The sequence below is a fragment of the Pygoscelis adeliae genome, unplaced genomic scaffold (genome assembly GCF_000699105.1).
Source record: "Pygoscelis adeliae isolate BGI_AS28 unplaced genomic scaffold, ASM69910v1 Scaffold21, whole genome shotgun sequence".
Classification (NCBI taxonomy): domain Eukaryota; kingdom Metazoa; phylum Chordata; class Aves; order Sphenisciformes; family Spheniscidae; genus Pygoscelis; species Pygoscelis adeliae.
The window spans coordinates 8561522-8582085 of NW_008824243.1; the positions used below are offsets into that span (position 1 = coordinate 8561522).

The 20564-nt window shown below is 46.7% G+C and overlaps 1 protein-coding gene across 3 annotated transcripts in view; it reads right to left on the bottom strand.

The window, feature by feature from the left end:
• Window positions 1-769: 769 nt before the first annotated feature.
• Window positions 770-20564, bottom strand: part of CHD2 (chromodomain helicase DNA binding protein 2) — a 57750-nt gene continuing 37955 nt past the window's right edge. For 2 of the 3 annotated variants that reach the window (XM_009335176.1, XM_009335175.1), the window contains 19 exons: window positions 19897-20046; window positions 19120-19268; window positions 18502-18598; window positions 17668-17760; window positions 17033-17206; window positions 15932-16107; window positions 14421-14462; window positions 13199-13338; window positions 12320-12458; window positions 12031-12181; window positions 10582-10704; window positions 10127-10255; window positions 9225-9365; window positions 7914-8048; window positions 6360-6538; window positions 5859-5958; window positions 5112-5328; window positions 4489-4738; window positions 770-4377 (listed from right to left, as the gene is read on the bottom strand). In XM_009335176.1, coding sequence (XP_009333451.1) covers window positions 4044-4377; window positions 4489-4738; window positions 5112-5328; window positions 5859-5958; window positions 6360-6538; window positions 7914-8048; window positions 9225-9365; window positions 10127-10255; window positions 10582-10704; window positions 12031-12181; window positions 12320-12458; window positions 13199-13338; window positions 14421-14462; window positions 15932-16107; window positions 17033-17206; window positions 17668-17760; window positions 18502-18598; window positions 19120-19268; window positions 19897-20046 — 2919 coding nt within the window. In that variant the 3' untranslated portion in view covers window positions 770-4043. The remainder of the gene's footprint in view (window positions 4378-4488; window positions 4739-5111; window positions 5329-5858; window positions 5959-6359; window positions 6539-7913; window positions 8049-9224; window positions 9366-10126; window positions 10256-10581; window positions 10705-12030; window positions 12182-12319; window positions 12459-13198; window positions 13339-14420; window positions 14463-15931; window positions 16108-17032; window positions 17207-17667; window positions 17761-18501; window positions 18599-19119; window positions 19269-19896; window positions 20047-20564) is intronic. The other variant, XR_664071.1, reaches the window with a different exon arrangement.

Sequence of the window (20564 nt, forward strand, 5' to 3'; positions counted from 1 at the left end):
TTTCCATTAGGAAATCAATTTTTCATGCGTGTAACTCAGCTGTGGAATTTCACTCTTGGCTGAAACTTGGCTCAGCAGCAGAGAGGCTGGGAAGGGCTGGACCCAGTGGCTACAGGTGCGAAAAGCCCTTTTTACAATGAGCTCTTATAGCTTGGGAGAAACTGCTTCAATCCCTGCACCGTGTCTTGCTGTGTGGGCCTCAGTGTGAACGGGTGGAGGGTAAAGGCCAAACCAAAGCAGCCTGCAGGATGCCATCGCATCCCACCTGGGGAGAGGGGAGATGCATGTTCTGCCCAGGAGGGGCCAGGGACAGAGCAGAGAACTCCACCGATGCAGCGGGAGAAGCACTTCTCCTATAGAAAGGGGAATTTGCCCTGGAAAGGGTCAAAAAAAAGTTGACACACCCCTAGAGATCCAGAAAAGACAGAGGTTGGATAAACACATAAACATCGGTACCATCCCAGTAAAATCCTGGTGCAAATGGGTGAGGAAATGCACGGCTTCTCCTGATCGGGTGGAAATTCCCATCCAAAGGGGCTTCCAAGTCTCTATCACCGCAGACTGCAAAACTATGTAAAACAGTCGAGAAGAACATGCTTATTCCTGCACAGTGAAAATACCCATCCCGGCATGCCCATGGCTGGCAGGAATGAGCCCTGCGATCCCGTAACAGCCCCAGTTTTAGGCGCTCGTCCTGTGCTTCCACCAGACCTGCCGCCGTACCGGAGGGCTGCAGGATCCTCCCAGACACACCACGCTGGGGCGGTTCTGAAAATCTCAGTAACACTTTTTAATATACAAGAATCAAAAGTACAGCAGTTTTACAATGTAGGAAAATTTAATACATACTATATAAACAACATATTTACATCAGAAATCACTAGGACAGTGGCATCTTTTCACAAATATAAATTAATATTAATTACTGGTTTTAGTCAACAGGTTTAAAAGTCCACATTTTTACAGTAAGAGTCCTTCTCTCCCCAGAGGGGAGGCGGAGGTCAGGAGGAAACGGGTGAAAGCAGAATAGTATTTTTGTGTGGATCACTTAAATTGTTCACGAAAGGACTTCAGAGAGCTGTTAAGTGTCCACTTCGGTTGGGCACTGCATCGCCTGTCCGCAGCAGGTTTTAGTCTGCAGGACTTCCATCATGCGAATTCACAACTTTACACCATTTCCAAAGGGGTCAGGCCGAAAACCTCTTTTTTTAAAAATAAAAACCCAGCAAGTTGCTACTTTTTCCTGCAAAGAGGCTAGAGGGAATCCTGCAGCTGGTTTGGAAAGAAGAGCTGTACCAGATGTTGACACAAACACCGCAGTGAAGTTTATGGCTGTGGACCTGTCCCCTCTGATCCCACTCACATCCAAGTGGCTGTGTCTGGTTATGGTCCCTGTTGAGGGGACATAAAATACGCGTGCGTGTGTGTGTGTGCTTGGGGAGGACCTTCTCCCAAATCTAGTTCTCCAGCTTCATTAAAACCAAACCCAGTGAAGACCCACCCAACCACAAGTGAACAAAACTATGTGACTCCAGTATCAGGCTAACGTGACAGCGGGGACAGCTCTTTGGTGGATAAGGGTAAAGCTTTTGCTGTTGCACAAGAAGGAAACCCCAACCAACGTCATACCTGGGACGAGCAGAACCATCCCCCACCCCCCCCACTCCCACCCCCGGACACAGAAAAAGCCTCTTGCTGGGGTTCAAAGTTTTCCTGCACCAACCGTAACACTGGTCTGGCCAGTATTGCCTTTTGCTACAAGTGTATGGCACAAACTTTCCATCACGATAGCACCGCTTGGTGAACAAAAAGAGCAATTCTCTTTGCCCCGCTGAGGTTTCTTCCATTTTCACATTAAAAGCTAATACCTCTGAAAAGAAAGGACCTCTTTGTTGAATATCACAGCAAGTGTGCCTGCAATCACAGCTTAATGAGAAACGCAGTGGAAACATGCTATCTCAACAGCTCCCATCACCCGGCAGCTCCAAGGGGGACTGTGGAAGACTCGCCTTCACCTCCTCCTGCACAAGTAAACACAAGCGTAACACTTTCTCGGGGCAGTACAGCGTTGCCCATACCAGTTAGCCCCTACGGAAGCAAAATTGCCCTGCATTTGGTGGAAATCTTGCAAAATAAAAACAAAAGGGGAGCAAAACACCTCCCGTGTGTCCCGTTAAAGCAGCGGGCTCGGAAAGGAGTGAGTGCGGATTTCAAGGGATGCACTGCGTGGAGGGGGGACATGGGGGGATTAGTGTCGGTTTGTGTGCGCCTTCCAAGGCGCTGGCTGGAGTCAGGAAGCCAGCCCTGAACACCCATCTCCCTTCAGTCTTTCCGGGAAAGGACATCACAGCTTATTATGGTCAGATACTGGCATCTTAACAGGAGGTCCAGCTTCTGTCCCCCACCAAAAAGAGGAGTCTGGAACAGCCTGGTCTTTAATACTGTGCTCCGGGAGACGACGTATCCCCGGACACCACGCTCTGGGCAGCCTGGCTGTTGGGAGAGCTTTGTGGTCTCCAGGGACGTGAATCTACGAACAAAGGCCTAGGACCTGAAAAATAATCACCCAAGCTACTTCTAGCCAGCAATCTGTGCGCAACCCCTCTCACCACACCACAGTCTCCAGGCTGGACACTGTTCTGCATCATACGCTGTGGCTCGAATACTTGGAGGAGTGTTTGCTCTGAAGTCCACTGAGCTGGGCTGCAGACTCCTCTTTTCCCTCTGCCATGCTGGGCTCTTCAGACATTTGCTCCAAGGATTTTTAAGGACACAGTCCTGAACTCCTCATTCTCTCCCTGCTCACTTAGGTGCTAAGTCCCCAGGCACATTTCCAATTTAGACACAGAAGGTTCAGTGCAGGTACTTTTAGCAATTCAGCATTACTGCTGACTGCTGGAACGGTGGCAGGAAGGCGGCCATTCGCTGAACAGTGATCCGTCCAATGGATTCCTATTTAATTCTGCTCTACCATCCCTTATCTTTTGGTTGCAGTAAAGGTTTGTGATCACTGTTTTGCAAGGCGCAGAGAAAAATGACTTGCCCAAAGACTAGAGCACTTCAGTGCCAGGGAGGTTAGGAGCTTCAGGATCCCCAGATGCCCAGAGCTGTCTTTTGACCTTGCAGCTCCCAGTCAGCATCTGTATTAACTCCTGGACCATCCAAGCTGCCCATGTCAGAAGAGAAGAGGAGTTTTGTTACGAATTCCTGAGCCCTGTCCACTGGGAAATACTGTTCTCACGCCAATTTCTTTCCTACTGGTTAGAAGTGAACTAAGCCTTTGCTAAGGAAGTCTTTTTTCCACATATCCCAAAGGCCCCCGGAGTCAAGATTTGGCAGTTCCAGCCCTGAGGTGGGAGGAGGATGCCCGGCACCTCTTCTGTTGAGAGGGACACAACAGCACTCAAAGCAGAGCCAGTTTCTTGAAATGGATAAAGACATGAGAAATGATAATGTGGCCAGAAAAGCGATGGATTGTCACCAGCACGGCTCCAACTCCTTTGGAGTCATTCTGCAGGGACATCCAGTCCCTCTTTCAACCAAAAGCTTGGCTGCTGAGGGACTCTCCTGTCCCTCTTTGAATACCCTCCCGTTGCCTATGCTGGTTACACACAAAGCCCAGCCCAACCAGTTTATATCCCCAATCCCAAAGCAGCATCTGTCACGTAACATCAAGTCAGAGCAGGCACACAGCCTTCTGCACAATCCTAAGCAGCATCGATCCGCCTTCTCAGTTTGGGGAAACACTGGCTGGGGAAAATTCCCTTGGGTCCATCAGACTGGGGAAAACAAAAACAAAACAAAGAATGAGGCAGCAAGGCTGGTTCCAGCATTCAATGGTAGAAGAGGGGAAAGGAAACGGGAATCCAAACCAGAACCGACAGCTAGGGAAAATCTTCCTCCACCTGCTCCCCCAAAATCCTCCTTGACCCAGCAAGATGATAGCAGCATGTTCAGAGTTTCTGGTTGCTGGCTTGGAGAAACCAGCCACTGTTGCATCAAACCAAGTATTTCAGACGTGCGCTTTCCCCCCCTCAGTCACTTTATGTTTTCCGAATGTTCCAGTTATAATCTGGATTGTTTTTCTGTTCTAACGACCTATCCAGAGGTGACCTGTGATCGAGAGGTGACTTGGAATCGTGGGGGGATTTCTGAGAGGGGGGTGAGCGAGGGTCCGACACTGCAGGGTGAGGTGGAGGGAGAGGCTGTTTGTAATCTCCCGATTTGTCTGTGTGGAAGGACCGGTAGTGGTCCGAAGGTCCTTGGCCATGGTATCCCATGGGTGGCCTGTGATCAGACATCCGTCGGAAATCCTGCTGGTGGTAGTTCTGAGGCCTGAACTCATCGGATCGTCGACGCTTGGAATCGTGGTGGTGCCTGCAGAAAGAAAACGAATGGGTGGAGATCAGTTCCCCAGGGAAAGCCTGGCCACCGCAGCCAGGTGCGTCGTTGCAAACTCCTCCCAGCCTGAGATGAAAGGGAATTTACCTGTCGTAATAATCTCGGTGGCCTCTGTGGTCTCGGTCACTGTTGTACTGTTCGTACGGCCTCTTGCGGGAGAGATTATTTGGTCTGTAGTTCCCAGAGCTCCGGTGGGGCTCTCCACGAGATCGCCGATCCCCATAGTGGTGGTCCTTGTACCAGTGCTGCTCATACTGGTGATGCCGCTCCCCACCCCACATCTGGTTGCTGTTGCCACCATAGTTGAACTTTCGATCCCTCTGCCATTCTCCTCGGTCTGCAATGAGGAAAGCACCAGTAAGTGTCTTTCATACTTTAGTTTAAGCCCATTACTTTGCTGAATTCTCAAAAAAATGGTAACTATTGCTGTGCCCCTTTAACTTTCTCCTCCCTAAACTATGTGGGCCCCATTTTTTTCTTTGAATTTCTTTATCATTATTCTAGCAAATCTTATTCTGTCCTGTTCTTCTACTCTTTTTATCACTATATCATCATGTTTTCTAGTCCAGCAATAAGAACGGTGATAATACATGCTCCATCCCATCACCTTTTAAGCCTGACCAGCCACAAGTCCCAGAAGGATTTGTGTCCAAGAGCAAACAGCCATTAGGTTAGAAGGCATGGGTTTCTCCTGGCTTGCCAGTGCTCACCTGTGTTGCTGAAATGTCTCTTGTTTGGATGGCCGTAGTTGTCACGCGGGTGCCCATGCATCTGCTGCTGGGTGTGGGAAGGGGGCAGGTGGATCTTCTGGGAGTGAGGATTGTGAGGCACATGAGACTGGGACATCACAGAATCGCGGCTGGAGCCTGAAGGCTCTGGGCGGAATGGCTTCTTCATGCTGGACATGTCCTCCTTCTTCTTTTGTTCCTGCAAGGTGCAAGAGAGGGTTACAGCTCAACTGCTCTTCCACCAAAAGAGTCAGACTATGTGAGCAACGGCCTCCTCTGTCAGGCTCTGGATTTGTCTGGACACTCCCCACACTGTAGGCCACCCACCTCTTTGTGAGGGCTTTGTGACTCAACCGTGCCCAAGCGTGGCATGAATGGCAACGGTACAAGTGTGGTGGAGGACAGGCGCAGTTCTGCCCCACGTGGCTCTGCTTCTACATCTTATCTCTACAGGGCAGCACTTCCAGGCTTTTCACTCAAATGGTCAACTCAACACAACATGCCACACCAAGCAATGGTCAGAACAGCCAGGACAAAGTGACCAGTGTTGTTATGCGAGAGGAGAGATTTCACATGAAAGAGGAGGCAAACACAGCCAGGACTGTTTAGATGCTAAGAAAATGTCAACAACAATAAAGAAAGCCCACGATAAGAGACGGAAAGTATTGATGCTTCAAGTGCAACAAGTTTTAAAGACAGCAACCGGAGGGAAGGCACTTCAGATCTCACCTCCTCTTCCTGCGATCTTTTCTTATGAGCCATCTTGTAGAGTTTGTGCAATTTTCTGGCATCAAATTCTGTGAATTTTGACACAAATATCCATAGGTTCCTAGAAGGACATGAACATTTTCTGTTAATTGCTACATCACCAGTTTAACTGCCATCTGCTTTCAAACCACCATCAGATCAGTTCTACCCTCTCTGGAAAACAGTCACAACCCAGCTCAGCACAGGATGATCAGGAGAGTTGGAACCAAGTTCTTCAAAGTAAAATAAAGAGGTTTGCACTGGTTTATCTAAACTAGCTCTGAAATCAATTTAAATAAAACCAGCACCACTTGCAGACAAAACCCTCACCTGAGACTGGTCATGGAGTGAGTGGGCTAGAGAATGCAAGATTTCACAAGTTAAATAAGAGGCAAATAGCACACTCATCCACATAAAACGCAACAGCCTCTGACTACCATTTTTAATATCAGACCAGCCAAAGAAAACAAAATGATCCCTCACCTTCTCCATAGCTTGATATGATCCTGGTCAGTGTAGGCTTTAAGGCACTCAGAGATGCGGTCCCCAATTTTTAGGAGGCAGTTGCGTGTGTGCTCCAGCTGTTCTTGAACCGTCAGTCCCTTATCAGGCTTATCGAGTTGCTTCAGTGCTTTTTTCACTGGTCTCATCCTTTCCTTGCACTTGAAAAAGCAATAGGGAGCAGAAAACAAGTCATTTGGCACAGGGCTCTACACTGTTCCCTTGTTAATCAGACAGAGCTGGAAGAAGTTCATTAGCACGAGATATTAGCTTTATCTGACCATTAGGCAAGGAGAAATCAGCTATGAAAATAGCAATTTGTTAGACACGCTGCAGAAAATAATCAGGAAAAGACGAGAGTCTCCCCATCTCCACTGCCCCCCCTTTTAGAGGGGAACGGTTTGCAAAGCAAATTGTAACTGCACACGGTCTGCTCTTGCACTGATCCCACGGCAGGCAGGGAAGCGTAACCGAGCATCGACAGGCTGAACCAACAGCCCCAGCTGAATGAGTGCTCACTCAATAGCCACCCTGTCCATCCCCATCTGTGGTCACTTTAATCTATCGCTTTTACCAAAACTAGAAGACATGAGATGAAAGCACCATCTTTTCGGCTGTGCACATCGACGCTGTGCACAGACAGTAAATCAGACAGGTTTCTACTGCCTGACTGGACCTTTCATGCACCACAGAGGGAAAGTTAAAGAAAAAAATAACACAGGACCTGCAGGGAGTACACAGATTTTAATTTAGAGAACTGTTTTTAAAAACTGGTATTTCAGCATTTCCCTGTGCAAGTCAGGCCAAGGAGAGTCTGTCATGACAACTTTTACTAAAAGGCTAATTTTATAACAAGCTCTTGCAGCAGACATCCTCTTGCAGCCATGTTTGCTGCAAGAGCATTTACGCAGCTAGAGAAATGCTTACAGCTCAGACAAGTCCGTACCTCCCACGGCCACACAAGGTCACCCTCAAAACTCTCCTGTATTTCCCCGCCTGGAAGAGCCCCAATGGCTCCTTGCCTTCTACAGGAGAGAGACTGCCACATAAGGCTGCAGGGTCATCTTTAATCCAGGGCTGTCAAATGAGCGGTGGGAACTTATCAGCCGAAGAAGAGAGCCCTTCTGCATGCTCTGTTGACATGCTGCCTTCCTCTGCCCCGGCTGGCATCCCTGGCAGAGGGAGGGGATAACGTGCACTCATGCAAAGCTAAATTTTGAAGAGGGTTATCTGAACCCTTTAACGGTGCAATTGCTTGGTGAGAACTGGGAGCTGGAAGAGCTTTGAAGTTTCTTCCAGTTGAAGTGCCATTTACAGCAGCCAGCTGGTAGGCGCAGAGGAGGCTGGCGGACAACTCTCATACAAGGTGGTTCTGCCATGCTCTCAGACTGGCCAGGGGTAATCACTGTGGGGCACTAATGAGGGGGCTCACACCCTGACACCTAAAACACGTCCTCAGATAACATGCAAGCAAACCCCAGCTACCTTGCTGGGCTCTCTGCCACCGCCCTTCCATCTCCCGAGGAAAATACTCACTATGCTGAATGTTTCTTGGTCCAGATCATCATCCTCATCTTCTCCAATGGGGATCGGTTCACTCCCTGCTGTAATGTGGACGGGACCTTGCGATCTCTTCCCTTTACTTCCAGATTTGGCTTCACTACTTTTAGGCTTTACAAGGACAAATTACACACATCACATGATGAGCCAGACTGCAGGATCCCAAGTGATCCAATTAACAACCTCCACACTATTGTTACTGGCAGTTGTTAAACCCCGGGCACCGCTCCTGCAACCTTCCTCTCAAGATCTCAAACTGTTCAGCTGCAATGCCTCTATTTAGCTTTACGTCATCCCCGAGGGAGCAGAGAGACATCAGAGCCAACATTTTGGACACGAATACGATGTTCATGCTCATGGAGAGAAAAACCAATGTTGAAGACTTGGAAGAGAGGTTAAGCTAAAGAATATATGTCCCTTGCAAAGGACAGAGCTCAGAGTAGTCTCATGTCTATGAGGATCTGCAACTTCATGTGATGTCACCAGTCCTCAGACGCTCTGGAAAGCAACTTCAAATCATGGCCTGTTATAGTGTAAATTTTGTCTTATATGGCTTATCTGCAGTCAAAGTCATACCAAAAATCACTGGAAAGCAAACTTTCCCCTACATATGTAACAAAGCTTCTTGGTTTGCACTTATGACCTCAGTGTCAAAACACTGGGCATGCAGTACATACCTGTTCCTTGGGCAGGTACTTCAGGTCATTATTATAGAAACTTTTACCTCCCTTCCAATTTGAACCCAGCCTCAGGGCAGTTGTACCCAAAATTCAAGGGACATTTTAGTCCACAACATACCATTGATGTTGAAACACTCATTCTGGTGAGTCCTGAACAGCGACAAGGACAACTTACAGTCTTGATGGTGTGGACAGTTGGGTTATTTGGGGTGAGTTTAAATTAGAGGGGAATACAGACAAGGAGCTGCCAACCCTGTGATAAATCACAGCTGAAAAGAACTTTGATCTGAGTGCTCCAGGCTCTTTCCCCCTTTCTTCCTTAACATCAGCTATTTGGCCATATTGCTGTCACAGGGACAGCTGTACTTTAAAGGCAGTCTGACAAAATCTCTTCCTTTTTGCTCACATTCCATCAAGCCTTTTCTACTTTTTATTGCAACTCTTCACAATAAGAATTCAGGAGGGCTGAAAAAGGGATAATACCTCACCCTACAGTGCTTCATTGATGTCTCTTCACAGAGGGCCTTTAATGAATCGTAAGTCTCATAGCCTGCCCTTCTGCTCAGAGACTCCTATCTCTTAAACTGTTCCTGAGAATACCACATACCTTCTCTTTCTTGTCTTTTGTCTTCTTTTTCTCTTTATCGCTCTCCTTTTCTTTCTTAGTGGTTGTCTGTTTTTCCTTGTTCTCTTTGTTCTCTTTCTTCTTCTGTTTCTTTTTCACTGGGCTCTTTTCCAAGCCATCCTCCTAGAAAATCAGTCACAGCACAGTCAAAGTTGGAGTCCCTCACCTCACATACACTTTCTTCCATAAAACTTACATCCTCAAAACGCAGTCAATTTTTGAGGTCTATCCAAATTTGCCCTCACACCTCCTTAACCAGACAGCAAGCCCTGCTTAACCAGCTGCAAACCACCCAACCATTGACAAAAGGGTATAAAAAATAGACGAGCCCCAGTCTGTAACTAGCTGGCAAACTGTAGATAAGCACTGCTTTCCTATGCCAGCTGCGCTGGAGAATGCTCAGCCCCTAAGGTAGATACTGATCAGCACATGAACAAAAAGCCTTAGACTACAAGCCAAACCACTCAAAGACAGAAGGTTTTCTAAGCAACAGCATGACCTTGGTAAACTCCAGCTTCACCACTGGCTGACGTACTGAAAAGGAGAGGGAAACAATTCTTCTTTCTCTCCTTTATAAGGGCAACAGACTTTGTCCTGAGACAACCTTTCCTCCAAGTCAATATGTGGATGTGTGTGGCCATTTTAGGATCCCCAAAACACTTAAAGCACTAACCTAAAAGAGTGGGTGGGAAAGGTCCTTCTTTCACCCCGACAGCTATATATATGTTTTTGTGAGTTTGCCAATCTCCTGTGGGAATGCACTCTTGTAGTGCTTCCCCAACTCCACAGGGTGTTTGCTAGGGGTGCTTCTCAAGGTGAGTTTCTGCAGTAACAACACAGCTCAAAGAAACCTGGAAAAGGCACTCTCCACCAAGTTGACTCACCTTGACTTCACCTTCTTCTGACTGGTTGTCTGAGTGCCGAGGAGAGGAGAGTTCATTCCCATGCTCATCTTTGACTTTGGGAGCCTTGTTCTCTTTCTTTACTCGTGGTTTCCTCTTCTTTAGCTTGCCCTGGTGAAAACACAGAACAAGTCAGGGCAAGCAAATAGCTACAGCTACTTCCTGGGGACATACCCCATTGCCTGAACATCTCGCAAACAGCCGCAGGTCCTGCAGGGTGGCAGGAAGCCTGATGAGCCTAAGTCCTTCAGTAAGTGTAATAATTAATTACTTGTCCCTTACTAATTATCATTTCAGCATCACAATGCAATCAGACAATAGACAAGTCCATATTCTTTCACGTAGATGATGTTCAGTGACCTGGGAACACAGGCTGTCTCCTGCCATCAGCCAACCACTCATCCTGAAACTCCTAGAACCAAGCAGCCACATCTTACCTCTTCCCCATCTTTCATGTTTTCTTTCTTGTCCAGATCTTTCTTCAGCAGTTTCAGCAGATAATCAACTCGGGTCTGGAGCTGTTTTCCCTGAGGTTTCTTATCTGTCTCAACAGGTAGGATCTTTGATAAAGAAGAGAGGAAAAAAAAAAAAGAAAACACCCACATGCATCTATCAAACCTTGACGAGAGATACACACACTAGCAGCAGTCCTTCCAGGCCCAGCAAAGGGTTGGAGATGCTGCACCTTCTAGGGGGAACAAGAAGGTTCAAGCATTTCTTGCAACTCCCACACAGACTCTCCCTGTCTAGCCAAAAGCGAAGCTCCTAGCAAGCATCCCTCACCTTGGCCTTTTGCAGAAGTGAAAGGACCCCCAGGCAGATCTCTAGACTCTCTACAATCTTTCTTTTAAGTGTGCAAAAAGAAAAAACAAATTTGCAAAATATATTTGGGACCTTTCATTGCAAAACTGAGTCCTCTCTTCTTGACACATCAGATTTGTTTGTGACAGCCTTGTCACAGCAGGCTGGTCCTCTTTGGTAACCCAAGACGTTGGTACAGCAATGATGGAGATGCAGAATTTTTAGTGGAAAACAAGGCTGCAAGGTGCCACTGTGGAGGAATTATCTCAGCTTGCCAGCTATGGTTATCTTCATACTTCACTGGAAATTGGGTCGTGTGTCTGAGGTGATTGTTTCCATTGAAAAATGCCTTTCTGAACTTCATGTAGGAGGGCTCTCAGCCAGTCTGATCTTCTCTAAAAACACTAGCGGGGATGTCATGGGAATGCAGCAAATTGGCAGCAAAGCTGGTGTAGAGAGTCTCGATGTTCCTGAGCCCTCCGTTGCAGTTCACTCTCTTTCCATTGTGCTGACACAACAGATGGTGGCTTATTTTTAACCTGGATCATTTCAACATGGCCCCCATAAACAGTTCTTATGGGAATGACTGAGGAAGAGAGGAACTAGATGGAGGTTTTCCAGCTGGCTTTGCTGCCTTAGCCAGTCATGTAACTATACCCTCAAAGCCAACACCGACCAGTCTTGACATAAGCAGTGTCAAATCTGTGAAAAATTATTTCCACATAGAAATTCACACTCAGCTTCTTGTGCGATGCTCAAGGAAATATCAAGTCACAATTATGCAATGCACTCTCTGTACTGTGCATGTAATCACATATGTCAGCATTACCATTTTCTTCCTGCATCATTTCAGTGTGGTTTGTATGGTACTGTTCAGAGAAAATTTACTGCCAATCAAATAACACAACCCTGCTTTCCAGCAAGCATGCAACATTCCATGGAGGTCACTGTTTTCCTCATTATTATTATTTATTATTATTTTTGGAGTGGTTACAAATGTAAACATCTGTTTCTGGCGTAAATCAAACATGTTCTCTATGATCACTGCAATGGACCCAATGCAAGCAACAAGCAAAGCGACCTACCTTATCAGTTAACTTCAGTTCCGGATCTGTTTTAATTAGCTCCCAGTTTCCATAACCATGCTCATAAATTCCCACTAACAAGCGAGAATCCTCCTCCACTCCCCAGTCTACATCAAAATGGGCAGCTTTGACGCGGCATGTCAGGCGGTACCTGAAGGCATTTCAAACATGAGCTACTTTTAATGCTGCAGAGGATGAAGCAAATCCACATATCTAGGCTATTCTCTTCCCACTACAAAATCCAAATTCCCTGAGCCTCTTTCTGCATTGCCTACTTAGCCAAACTCACTTCTTCCTTTCCTCTGGGTCCGTGGGAATGGATTTATGCAGCATTTCAAACTCCTCTTCATGCTGGATGATGGATTTCACGTTGACTTGGACACCAGAAATCTTGATAGTAGGACCTCTTCTTTTTCCAGGTCCTTTCCCTGCTCAACAATAAAACACAGCCACTAAGAGAACTCTTACAGAAAGAAGTGCCTCTAAAAATGTCTAGACACACAGAGATCAAGACTTTGCCTGCAACCTCTTATTTAAACATAAAGCTGTCTGCTAAGGCAGGCCCAAAATACAAGTTTTCTTTCACTCACTCAGATCTGCAATCCAAACACCTCCCAGTATCATTTTCTTAAAAATACATCTAAGTACGCTGGAGCTGTTGCTTCAGTAGTTTTGTTCAGCTGCAACAGGCAGAGACCCAGCGGGAAATCCAGCCCAGACCCCCAAAGCAACAGCACAGACCAGCCATACATAGAGTAGTTGATGATGCCAGCCCTGGGAAGTGCTAATTGTGGATCCAGCTTCACCATGGAGTACACAGCACCAGTTTGATTCCCAGTCCCAAGAGCAGTTAAAATATGATCTGCTTTGCCTTGTGGCCCAGCATTAAATAAGCTGATGGCTTCGACCTCTCCCCACGAAAACTCATGTTCAGCAGAAGCTAACAGACCCAAACGGCACTTTCCAGTCTGAGCAGAAGACTCAGGGGTTTCTCACTGTTAGTGAGAGCTGCCTGGCAGAGATGGGACGGTTTAAGTGTGTGCTTGTTCTTTGCTTTTAAGTCGCAATGCAGCATGCCTCCCCACCCAGCAAGGGAACGGTTTTCTCATCAGCTCCATGGAACACCCCCAAAAACATCATAACAGCAGCACACAACCCTCTTGCTTACCTTCACCTGGATTTTCTTTCAGCTGCTCCTCGTATTCTTGCATTGCTGACACACAGCTATTGTGGATGAGTTCCCCTAACCGTTTCAGATCAGCCACAGACTTATCCACCAGCTCAGCATCCCGGGCAATACACTCCAGCCTGGGAAAGGGGAAAAAAGAATCTCAAGTTTTGCATTTGATACAGCGTATCTGCTCCCAGTCACTTCCAGAACAATTGTTTCATAGCTTTTAGTAGTCAAACTAAAGTCATACATACACACTGTGTATGTATGAATGTACGAAACCTTCACGAGTGGAGTTCATGCAGGAAACAACACAGTTTTAGTCTTTTTTTAGGTCTAACAACTGCAGTACAGTGCTAACGTAGTAAAACGAACCCAATCCTTTGGATTTTTTAGTATTAAAGCAAAGGTGAGAACTGTCTATCTTGCGCACAACAGGCACCCTCTGTGACTGTTCAGTATTCCTTCATGCCTTCCCAGTTCCATATTAACTCCATTTGATGGTCAAAAGCTGCCATCTGCTGTCCCTGTTGCCTGGCTGAGTTAATGATGTCAAGGCCCATACGCAAGCCTTGTGTTTCACAAGAGAAGAGTACAACCAGATGAAAAACCAGTCATTTCTCATACAATATATGCAGGGATCCCTGCCTCAGCTCTGACACCTCAGCAAGGGCTACAGCTTTCCAGACCCAGCACACGTGCCCATCTCCTTTCCTCCCTCGCTTATGCTGGGGCACAGCACTTGTGCAGGGCTCTGCAGACCCACGCTTGAGGACGGTGCGTGCCTCTCCCCGCTCCCCTTCAAGAGGGATACGGCAGCGAGAGAAAGATGCTCTGAATTCAGTCTTGAAACTAATATGCATAGAGAAGCTTGGCAAGTGTCGTGGGTAGCATTTGCTGTTCAGACAGCTGGCTCTCTCTCCTTTCTAGGCAGAGTGGAAATGCCCCAAGGGCCAGACTCTGCCAGCAGGATGATGCTGTGTACAGCCCGGCGCCACTACTGCTCTAGCTGCTTTTCGGCCAGCATTCATCAGTGCCCATCAACTGAGACACGAGGGACTGTATGGCAGTGCTTGGGTTACCGATCACATGACAGCAAGGCTTTGTGCTGTCCATGGAGGTTGTATCAAACACCCATAGCAATGTGGGTATGGCCATGCTTAGAAATACAATGTCCCCCCGTGATAATCCTCTGGATCAGGGCCAGGTTGGGACTTACCGTTCAAGAGGCAGTCCAAACTTTTTGTAAGCCTTGATAAACCTAAGCAAAAAAAAAAAAAAAGAACAGAAACTAAACCAACTGCCATAAAAAGTGGGTCCAGTATCACAAATACACTTGAATATATTAATTGCAGCCTGCCACGTTATCAACTTTGCATTCCACACTGATTAGCTAAGCATCACTCAGGACTGGGAAACTTAATCCATTAACCCCCACAAAGAGTTTTGTGACCTCGGCTGGAGAAAGAACACAACATTATTATGAATGTCGGATGTTTGATGAGGAAAGAGAGGAGAGTCCTAACTGTAGCGTAAAAAAAAATTGAAAGAAAGCATTGGCTCACACCATGTTGGTAATTATTAACTTCATTTTTCCACGGAGAAAAGAGGCATTAAATCAATGTCATTAGTAATTTTAACAGGCTATGAGTGTAACAACCCATCACAGAAGAGCCAAATGTGGAGCAATCCATCACAGAGGTTTGCAGACAAGGATTGCGATTTATTTTTGTGTCTTATTTTTATTGTGAAAATCACTGCCATGGCTAACAGAACTTTAGGGCAAGAGCCAGACACCGTTGCTGTGATTGAACAGTGCCTTGTGCTGGGAGCAGACCCAATGGCTTCAACTACAGATTATTTTTAAAATGAGTTAATTTTTTTCCCTTCTTTTTTTCATCTTGTGCTCTTTCAGCCTCTTTCTGCTACATCACAATAACCTAAACGGCTACTGTAGTTCACATCGCAACACCTCCTTCCTCCTCTATGGTTTCACGGCTGGATATGGGGCAGCTACCACAACCCAAAAAGTCTGACCATCTCCTGTTTAAAAATACGTCAACTCGGACACAGAGTGTCAAGGAAAACTCACACCCCCCCTCTTTTCCATCTTTGGCTGAACATCTGGGCAGAGCTATAAGACAAAGATCTTTGGGAAAGGCTCAAGAGTTAGAAGATACGAGAAGAAAATAATGCTCCGGAATTCAGCCCCCAGCTGACTTCAGGGACACAGTGCAGAAGAGGATACACAACTGCTGGGATCAACTGGACCAGTACGTCTCATGGGGTTATTTTGCTAGAGTCTGCCTTACACTTAAGCTTAAAACAGCAGGACTACTGCCAGAAAAATGTCAGAAAGGCCAGAGTCCTTGGCTTTTCCAGCTCTGTATCTCATGGTACTTAAGACCTCACATGTAATACAGAATTAGCTCAAGCCACTTGTCCCAGGAAGGGCAGTTACAACAAGGATTAATTTTAGGAAGGTACCAGCTTCACTGCAGCCTGGCTAAAGACAATCCAGTCCATTTTGCACAGACCTGAATGTTAAAGTCATCAGCTGGGAGCAAACTGGATTATACAAAGGTGCAGAAGCTGGCCCAGTGAACCAGCTCCACCTAAACCACTGACATGCTTACAAGTGAACACCTCCTGGATTAATCTGGGGTTTTCTCCACCTGCATGGGATTTCTGTATTTGTTTTCTGAACTGTCTCTTGTGCTCAGCACTGACCTCCTGATTTCAGCATCAGTAAATCCTTCCACAGTATCTTTTCTAACACTTCGAGGACGCCCCCTGCGCTTTGGTCTCTTCTCGTCATCAGTATCATCAGTCTCGCTTTCTGATCCAGATGATCTCTGAAGCCTTCTCTTAGTTTCTGCATCTGATTCACTGTCATTTGTCTGAGCCTGATGTACCAGAAAAACAGAAGTACAGTTAACAACTGCTAATTGTCAACCTTTTCTGTCCCTCCCATGCACTGGCACTATTTCACACTCGGACTGTAAAACACCTTGGCATCTCTTTCTGAAGATGCAGAAGCCCATGTAATCAACCCAGAGGCTGCACACCCTCGCAGTTTCCAGCTAGCTAAGGCGCTGGTGGTCATCCTCCCTTTAGAGCCTTCTAGCCAGAAGTTTCACAATCGCATTTTGATTTACTAAGGTACAAGATACATTAAAACACACTGATATCGTGGCTTTGTGCCGCAGTCCTTTAGGCTGTTTTGAAAACCAGGACTCCTCAGAAATGAATCTGGAATCATCCAATATCAATTATCCTTCTCTCTAGTTTTCCCTTTAATGTTTTTCCCCAGCTTATCCCAGGGAACAGTTCATAACCCCTTAAAGTCCCATATCCCAGAAGAGTTTCCTTGCACAGTCTGCTTTCTGTTGGATCGGGGTAGATCCCATCACCTAAAAAACAACGTGGGAAGACACTACTCTTTTGCCTGCAAGAGCCACATTTAGGCAAGAGCAGCCCAGGGAGCTAGAGAGCCCAAGGAAAAGAAACAGCCAGAAAATGGCATAAACTGCAGTAAAATCTGCATTATACAATTGGATGTTTTGCCCTGTGCTCACTACAGGTTCTCTTTATTTTGTCTGCTGAGACAAGATGAGTCATACCAAATCCAACATGGGCCCTCACACTGCATTGCAAACCATGGGCCCAATGAGCGATGCCAACAAGAGGTCAGTGTGCTACCTCTGTGCTTTACTCCTAACCAACTTTGGAGGAGGGAAAGAAGCACTCAGACGGCAAGAAGGCTTCCCCTGAGCATTGCCTTTGCCAACTCTCGCCTCCGGCCTCTCAGCTCCTTGAGATGGGCCATACCTTTTTAGTCGAGCTCCGGATTCGAGGCAGCATGTAGATTTCCTCCAATTCTTTCTGCCTTTCTTCCTCCTCCACCTTTTTCCTCTGCTCCTCTGGAATGATATCATCCCAGTCCTTCTGGGACCGCTCATCCAGCTCTGTCTCTTCCTCCTCCATGGTTGCAAAGTTGGCCACCTTTTTAAGCAAAAGAACACTTTTAAAAATTCCCTCCCCTGGCAGGAATACCCCAGAGCTGTCTGCTAAGCCTCAACTTCTTCCCCATAGGAATTTTGCCAACATTTCCATAACTACTTTATAATTGATCCTTATGTCACTACATTCCTGGTTCCTTGCCACATCTTTGGGCTAACAGCTTTTGAGGAAGTACGTGCAGTTTAAGAAGTACTGCTGAGCCTCTAAGTTATTGGTTTTGTTTCCAAATTTGGTAAATTCTGCATTTTATTCACAGCCTTCAAAACCACTTACTTGAAATGAAATTAAACCTACATATCTCCCCAGCTACCAAACCCAGACAACCCCTCAGCTGGCTGCTTTGTACAGGTCCCCTCTCACCAGGCCCGATTTGTCCTGTCTGTTACTGACCTTACCACCAACCCACGTTCCCGCACTCCACTACAGAGCCTGGGGGTCCGTACCTTGAACTGGGAGAGGAGCTCATCGGTGGCACTGGTAGACACTTCATTCTCTCGTGTTTCAGCCAGACGCAAAATCTCATCAATGTCCATCTCCTACCAGTCAGAAAGGAAAAGGATAAAGCGGAGGGTGTCGAGCACAGCAGGAAATAAGAGGCTTTGAGAACAGACTTGTGGGGTGCAATAGCTAAACACGCACTGCACTGATACTAGCTAAATAAAGAGCAAATATCTGCAGGGTGTTATCACCAAGGGCAGGGATGAACTATCTCAAGTGGTAAAAAAGAGCACAAATAAGGGTGATAGGACAGAAGAAAAGGAACATCAAGGCTGAGCAGCAGGGAAAATTTCCAGACAGTGAGATGTATTAACTGTGGACTGTTTCCCTCAGGGGAAGCTCTGCTACTCGGGCCATTAAGAGAACTGGTCAAAGCACTCAATACTGAACTGTCAAGCAATGCTGCGCTGAGGCAGGAGAACGACCTATTCGACTTCACTGTGCTGACTCCTGCCTCTCTATGAGAACAACCAAAAAAGGATGGTGAAGAGGTGCTCAGAGGAGGCAGGCTGTGCTATAACTAGCTAATGAATCCTCGGGAGCCAAGGGACTCTTTTGGTGACTGTTACTATTTAATCCCAAACAACAAGGCTCTTCTCAACCCCTGATCCCCGAACCCCAGAGCTCTCTTCCTTCAGCTTCTCTGGACTCACATGTGCCCTATTCACCAACATGCTCTCATGCACGGGGCAAGTACAAAGAGGGAGCAAACACACACAATCCCCCGTGCAGACCTGCAGAGAACTACAAACAGCTATGTGATTTCAATTTCAAACTACCTGAGGCTCTGACTCTTCCCCTTCAAGCTCCTTGAAGAGATCTTCAGCTCCAAACTTCAGAATAGCTGTCAGCTCCTCTTTGTTGAAAGGATTTGAGCTGCAAGAACAAACGAGAAGGAAAATGTATTTTGAGCTGTTAAGTCAGCACTGCTGCAGCACAAAACCATACCTAAGTTTTTCCTAATTAAAGCAAGAAATAAGTTTTCTACCCAGCACTATAAAAAGCTTTTTTATTCATCTCTTTCTTGCCCTAGCACAGACAACTACTGTAAAGGGAACAACCTCTATCTACTACTTGGGGGAGATGGGGAGAGTCTGAGGTCACTGCCAAACTGCAGCTGTTCCACCACCACCAGGTTCCCTTAGACCAGGATGATCTCTGGGAGGAAGACAGAAGGAAAAACAGGTAATGCATTAGAACTAGTTTTTTATTTCCAATCATCTTTATCCTTTGTGTCCAAATTAACGGTTGCATAAGCCAAATCAGTGGAAGCTGCCATTATTTACTAGCCTTCTGCCCTGTACCCTATCAAATAAATATTGGGAAATACCAGCAGGTGAAGCTGGTTATGCCACATGCTGTACCAGACATCTCTGCATCCCAACACAATCACTTACTTGGATCGCCCAGAGTTGTTGTCCAGAACAGTCCGGCCAGTGGTGTCCATACGCTGGATCACCAAATGATCCAGCACCATTTTCTTCTTGGCCCTCTCAATGATCTCCTCCTCTACCGTACCCTTTGTGACCAGGCGGTAAATATTCACCTGAAGGGCAAAAAAAAGAACAGAGCTATTTCCTGGACCTGAACATGCTCTGCTGACACAGCGATGCATCACTCAGTTGTTTCGCAGAGTCTGGTCTGCTGACATTGTCTCTTCATATACAGATGTGTTTTTTTAGAAGAAAAACAAGCGCATTCTTTTTCTATCTCAAGGGAACCAGTTAAAATCAGGTTGGTTAACACAGATCTTGTAGTGTGCCTAAGCACAGAGTGAAAATCTTCTGAAACAATCACACTAAATCCAAACTTGCATCAAACTTTTCACAGATCTAATAAAACCCTAGTAAAGGTGGATGTCCTACTTTCTAAGTTTTTCAGGGCAAGAAAGAACAGAGTTCACAAAGCTGAGAACTGCCATGCCACTGTTTGGGTTCTTGATTTTGAACCATCCCAGAACCCAAAGCCAATAGAATGACCTGGCATCTGGCAAATTTGGGCTGATTTTTTGTTTCCTGGCTTTTAAATGAGCTTCCCTTGGGTTGGCAGTACTCTCTGGAGTCAGGACCAGGGGGAAAAAAGACCACGGTTTTCAGAAGCTCTGGTGAGGTGGGAGCCCATGTAGATGCACACACTGAAGCCACAAAGAAAACGACCCAGGTAACTCTTCCGACCTGCTTCTTTTGTCCAATCCGGTGAGCCCGAGCCTGAGCCTGAAGATCATTTTGGGGGTTCCAGTCCGAGTCAAAGATAACAACAGTATCAGCAGAGGCCAAATTAATTCCCAGCCCTCCAGCTCGTGTTGACAACAAGAAACAGAAGTCCTGGGGGAGGGGGGCAGAAAAAGCATCCATGAGTTAGCCAGTTTGTAACCGTGGACGTAAAATAGCAGTAACTTCAAAGCCATGCAAGGAAACGAAGGGAGGGCTCTGTTGCAATCGTGCTTCTTAAAGCAGAAAAAGGATTCCATCCCACACACCCTGCTCACGCAGGCTAAGTACCGCTGGTCTTTAAGCCGAGGCATAAGGTGAGGCAGTGCTGGCAGGGGTGAAAGGTGTGCTATTCCAGGAAGGGCTCGGCATGCATCGTTACGGGAGAGCAACGCAAACAGCTCAAGGCAAGGGCACCTTGGAGTCACTTTTGAAGGTCAGACCACGCTGCCCACCAGACTCCTACGAAAGCAGCAGGCAAATACATGCGCTTTGTTGCCTGAAGCCTGCTGGGGGTGAGATCAGCAACTAACACAGACTGTTTGAGTCACTGCCCAAGGGCACAGGATACCAGGTTAGAGCCAGGATGCCTGAGCCCCCATGAATGCCCCCAGGAGAGGGGAAAGGGCAGC